Source organism: Leiobunum rupestre, chromosome 1 (assembly GCF_980474605.1).
Source record: "Leiobunum rupestre chromosome 1, qqLeiRupe1.1.hap1, whole genome shotgun sequence".
Lineage (NCBI taxonomy): Eukaryota > Metazoa > Arthropoda > Arachnida > Opiliones > Sclerosomatidae > Leiobunum > Leiobunum rupestre.
In genome coordinates, this window is record NC_143384.1 from 4,912,095 (window position 1) to 4,918,178 (window position 6,084).

The 6,084-nt window shown below is 40.8% G+C and overlaps 1 protein-coding gene across 1 annotated transcript; it reads left to right on the top strand.

Annotated features, from left to right (window-relative positions):
* The first annotated feature begins 375 nt into the window (after positions 1 to 375).
* Positions 376 to 5,842, top strand: LOC149960451 (uncharacterized). Its single transcript, XM_090176976.1, has 2 exons — positions 376 to 2,026; positions 2,676 to 5,842. The coding sequence occupies exons 1-2, from the start codon at positions 376 to 378 to the stop codon at positions 5,840 to 5,842; spliced, it is 4,818 nt and encodes a 1,605-aa protein (XP_090033102.1).
* Positions 5,843 to 6,084: the final 242 nt, after the last annotated feature.

Sequence of the window (6,084 nt, forward strand, 5' to 3'; positions counted from 1 at the left end):
AGAGGGGAAAACCAGGGTAGGACCAAGCTTTCTTGTATGGAAGCGTTGCTTTTTATAAGCAGTTGGAAAGTGAAATTCGTGGCTACCACTAGGGTAACAATTTAGGCTCTATGAAAAGGAGAGCGTTAGAAACATAGTCGAATAAAATAATAGTAGTGAAATTTCCGTCTCCTCATTTAAGAAAATTAAATTAAGTACTAACAGTCTTATAATTAGTCTATACCACAAGTTCCAGAAACGCGTAAACAAAACGCAAGAGCTCACTAGGAGACTCAACATTATGGTGCCGAAACAACCGGGAATTAGTGGATGCAGACTTTTGTGAGCTGTTAAAAGTGAAGCGATCGTAAAGCAAAACAAAAATCAAGTTTCAACATGGAGAACGAAACCGACAATAGTGTCGGTAGCGGAAATAAAGCTAAAAAACCAACGCTAGAAGAAAGACAATTGTTAAACCTAAAAGGAACTAGAACGCCAATTAGGACGGCGACAACGAAAACTATTAACTCGCTTAAAACACTCTTAGACCAACCCGACGTTAGCAGCGACGATCTAGAGGACCATTTGGCAGTTTTACTAGAAAAAGAAGAGGAACTTATGATGCTAGATCGTAAAATAGACCCTCTAATTGTGGATCCCACCGTGAAAGAAAAAGAATCCGGAGAAGTGTGCGGTTATAGAACGGATATCACATTCATCAAATCCAGAACAACTCGTAAAATCAACAAATTATTAGGGCAATCGTCATCCGGATCGAATGTCGGATCTCAACAATCGAAGGGTAACGGCATGACCACCATCTCTCAAGAACAATTAGCAGCACTCATCGCCCAAGCCAAAACAACAACAACGAGACTTCCGGTTCTCAACATGCCAAAATTTAACGGAGACCCCAACAAGTGGATAGGATTTTGGAGCCAGTTTGAATCTACCGTGCACAGTACCGACTTAAAAAAGGTTGAGAAATATAATTATTTATCATCTTATCTTGAAGGGGATGCGAGGGGGGTGCTGGATTGCGTAAGCGCGTCGGCAGAAGCGTACGATGACGCGATTGATATGCTGAAAACTAGATACGGTAGGGATGACGTATTGAAAAAGCTTATAACCTCAAAATTACAATTAGCTCAACCCGTAAAACGGTCGAGCGATTTAAAAGCACTACGAAAGCTGTTAGATCTGTGGGAGGGAAGTTTAAGAAGTTTAAAATCATTGGGGGACGATCCAAAACAAAACAGAACCTCTCTCTGCTCTACGTTACTCCGGAGCTTGCCGGATGATATTCGTTTGGATTACAGCCGTAGTAGACAATCGGATAGCAATTGGGACGCTGATCATTTAGTCAAATTCTTGAGGAAGGAGGTAGAAATTAGAGAATTATCGGAGGTTTTAGGGTCAGATAATGATAAAATTGAATATGTAAAAGATAGATATTCCAGATATGAAAAAACTAGATTTAATGACGAAAAACCTAGATATCACGGGGGGTCGGCTACGGCCTTAACCACATTTGCTCGCCCGGGCAATGGTTCCGGAGAAACTTACAGTCCTTACTGCATATTTTGCGATAAATCATCCCACGCCACAATCAAATGCACGGAATTTCCCATTGAAGAAAAAAGAAAAATAATTAACAACCAAAATAGATGTTTTAATTGTTTAAGAACGGGACACGCGGCGAGATATTGCCCGTCACCTTTTAAATCTTGTAAAAACTGTAGGGGCAGACACAATTTCGCCGTTTGCGATAGAAATGAAGTCAATAAACCTAAAAAATTAGACAAAGATAAATTTGACAAAACAAATCCAAATAATGAATCAAGTAGTGTAGGGACCACGGTGGCTAAGGTGTCCGGAGGAAACTCTCAAACAAAAACGGTATTATTGCAAACGGCCAGAGCCTTAGTACTACACCCAGAAAACCAAAGTATAAGGGAGCCCACTCGCTGTCTCTTAGATGGGGGTAGTCAAATGACCTTCATTCGGGAAGATCTATCTAAGAAATTAAATTTAGAAGAAGTAGAGAGTATCCCTTTAACAATTTTTAATTTTGGAAATGAAGAGGGTACGCGAGCTATGAGAAGGAGGGTAAAGTTCTGTATGCAAAACCCCCGAAACCCAAGCGAAGAAATTATTATAGAAGCGATAGAGGTCCCTTATGTTTGCACGGGAGTGACAGCGGTCCCTAGTGACGCAATAGAAAAAAAATTAAAAGAAATGAAAATACAATTAGCTGATTAACCTATTAAAGGAATGTCGAATTGTTCGGATATTGGAATTTTAATTGGCGGTGACCATTATTGGAAAATAGTGACAGGAAAAATAGAAAGATTTTCAAAAGATACGGTGGCCATAGAAACTAAATTCGGTTGGAGTATTCAAGGCCCAATGGCAGGGGGATCGGAAGTAAAAAGTTTCGCAATAAGTTGTTTGAGAGTGGGGGTAGAAGAAAGTCAGGTGGCCGAAAAGTTAAAAGCATTTTGGGAACTTGAGTCTATAGGGATTAAAGGCGAGGAAGAGGGAATTCCTAGAAATCAACAAATTTTAGAAGATTTCAATAGAAATACACAATTTAAGAATGGGCGATACGTCGTAAAGTTTCCCTGGAAAACCACGAGAGATATTTTGCCCAGCAATAGGAAAACCGCGTTACTTAGGATGAAAACTCTTTGTAGAACGGGATAGTTCCTTTTATGGGGACTACAAAAACGTTATTCAAGAACAACTAGATTCGAAAATCATAGAGATAGTGCCCGTTGAAGAACTAGAAAAAGAGGGGGGCACGCACTACGTTCCTCACCAGGGCGTCATAAGTGGGAGCAGCACGACCACAAAACTTAGGGTAGTGTACGACGCTACCTGTAGCGCGGGAAAGGGGGTTCCCTCTCTTAACGCCTGTTTGGCCCCTGGACCCAACCTCTTCACTGACCTACTGTTGCTATTGTTAAAATTTCGAATACACAAAATAGCCATTAAAGCAGATCTAGAGAAGGCTTTTCTGCAGGTAGAGTTGGCTCCAGAGGAAAAGGATTATACCAGATTTTTCTGGGTAAAAGAAAACGAGAAGGGAGAATTAGACAAAATTTCTTTTGTAACCATGCGTATGAATAGAGTCCCTTTCGGGTTTAGCCCGAACCCTTTTCTGCTAGGCGCAACTATAAAATTACATTTGGGAAAGTACGAAAAGTCAGAAGGGGAAGTAACCAAATTACTGAACGAAGGTTTATATGTAGATGACGTACTGTCCGGGGCAGACGACCCAAAAAAGGGATTAGAAATATCGTCAAAAATGAATAAAATAATGAGTGAAGGGGGTATGAACCTTAGAAAGTGGTGCACCAACTCGGAAGAGTTGAGAGTTTTATGGGGACAAAATTTAAATCACCAGGGGGAGGTAACGGTATTTAAAAGGGATGAAAACGAAGACGATCAAAAGGTCCTAGGCTTAAGTTGGAATCCTATAACCGATGAATTTGCATTTAATCTTGGAAAACTAGTAGAATTTCTAAGGGAATTAAAATTAACTAAAAGATACGTGCTTAGCGCCGTTTCCCAAATTTTTGACCCGATGGGTATTTTAAGTCCGTTTGTGATCAGAGCTAAACTGCTATTTCAAAAACTATGGCAGGGGGAAGACAAGTGCTCGTGGGATGAAGGACTGAGCCCCCAATTAGGAAAAGAGTTCGCCGAGTGGAGTCGAGAAATGACTACGCTGGCAACTATAAAATTCCCTAGATACTATTTTGATAAAATTCAAGGCAAAATCGAAAATTTAGAAATTCACTGCTTCTGCGATAGCAGTTCTCTAGCGTACGCGACAGTAGTATATCTAAGGGTCGTAACTTCCCAAGAAGCAAAAGTAGTTTTAGTGGCGTCAAAGGCTAGAGTAGCCCCCCTTCAACCAAAACATTCCATACCCAGGCTAGAATTAATGGGGTGTCTTCTGGGAGCCCGATTAGTGGATTACGTTCGAGGAATATTTTCTGAAAAAATAGATAAAACATACTTCTGGACTGACTCAACAATTGCTTTGGAATGGGTGAAAAAGAATTCGAAAGAATGGTTACCATTCGTGTCAAATCGAGTAGTAGAAGTGCAGTCATTAACAAACACCTCACAATGGAATCATTGCCCTGGAAGAACCAATCCGGCCGACCTGCCTACGCGGGGAATGAAAGCGATAGACTTGAGGGAAAGCGAAATTTGGCTGCGGGGACCCCCATGGTTAACATTGTCCAAAGAAAAGTGGCCGCAATCCGAATCGATTTCGACGGACATGTCCGTGGTTGACAATGAAAAGAGAAAGGTTGTTTTAACAGTTCAAGGGGAGACAAATTGGGGTATTCAAAATTTAGTAAATTTAAAGAATCATAGTAATCTAAAGAAACCTCTACGAACTACAGCTCTCGTATTGCGCTTCGCAAAAAATTGTAAGAAAGGTAGCGTCAAAAGAACAGGCTCTTTAGACGCTAATGAACTTAGAGACGCGGAAAATCTATGGGTTAAAAGTATACAAAGAACAGATTTTAATAGTGAAGTAGTAGCTTTAGAAAATAAGGAACCCGTACCAAACCAATCAAAAATTAAAACTCTAAAACCATTTCTTAACGATGTAGGCATACTTTGCGTTGGGGGGCGCCTTCAAGATTCAGAATTTAGTTATAGTCAAAAACATCCCGCAATATTAAACAAAAACCAGCACCTCTCCGCGCTCTTGATAGGAAGATGCCACCAAAATGTCATGCACGCTGGTCTTCAAACTACTCTGACCGAGCTCAGAGAACGCTACTGGGTCATTTCCGGTTGCCAATTAGTAAAATCGTTGTTAAACAAGTGTGTCATTTGCAAGAAATTAAACGCGAGACCGGGCGACATGAGTGAAGCGCCTTTACCTAAGGACCGCATAGTAGAGACAGATCCATTCGAAACAATAGGCGTCGATTTCGCAGGTCCGTTGTTTATAAAGGAAACATCGAAAAAACAAATAAAAGCGTACATATGCTTATTTACGTGCGCAGTATCGCGAGCGATACATTTAGAGTTGGTCGATTCTATGACTACGTACGACTTCATCATGGCTTTTCGACGCATGGTAGCCAGAAGAGGGCTCCCTTTGGTCGTGTACTCTGATAACGCCGCCACATTTCGTAGAGCAAATCAAGAAATTAACGAGATTTGGAAAACGCTAAATTCCGAGGAAGTACAAAATTACCTCGGAAGTCAAGGAATCCTGTGGAAGTTCATAACTGAGAGAAGTCCCTGGACGGGTGGATTCTACGAGCGCCAGGTGAAAACTACAAAAAATGCGCTGAAGAAAGTGTTGGGTAAAGCTCTACTAAATCATTGCGAAATGGTCACCGTTTTGGCAGAAACTGAAGGAATAATAAATTCCCGACCGATATCTTTCGTAAATAATGACGCGGGTGAGCCAAGTCCCCTAACGCCGTCGCATTTTCTCATAGGAAAGAGAGTGTCTAGTCTACCAAGCCAAAAGGTAACCAACGAACCAGTAATCGCGACTCGGAAAAACCTTAACGAACGTCTTAGACATAGACAAAAGGTTTTACAAAAATTGTGGAATAGGTGGCGTACCGAATATATGCTGAGCTTACGTTCCACCTATCATAGTCGTATAGCCAAACGCGAATCAGCCTTTAAAGTGGGCGAAGTTCTTTTAATTCATCAAGACAAACAGCCACGTCAAACGTGGAAATTAGGTGTGATTACGGAAATAAAAATAGGACGCGATAAGAAAGCACGATCGTGCCTTTTACGCACTTCTAATGGTAATCACCTAAGACGCTCATTCAAATTATTGTATCCATTGGAGATTTATCAGTGAAAATGAAAAATTATATTGGAATTTCATAATTAATGTTGGTGAAGGTATAAAATTATTTGTTGTTTATAAGATTTGTGTATAAAATACGTTGTATTTTAGGGGGGAGTGTGAAATCTTCCAACGGTTTTTTGGGGAATTTCCATTCCCGCTATATTGTAACTTGCTGGGGTCCTATTCTGGATAGAAGCTTTCTACGCTGGACTCGGTGGCGGCATAACGGGGTAAAACCTTAATCCTGATGG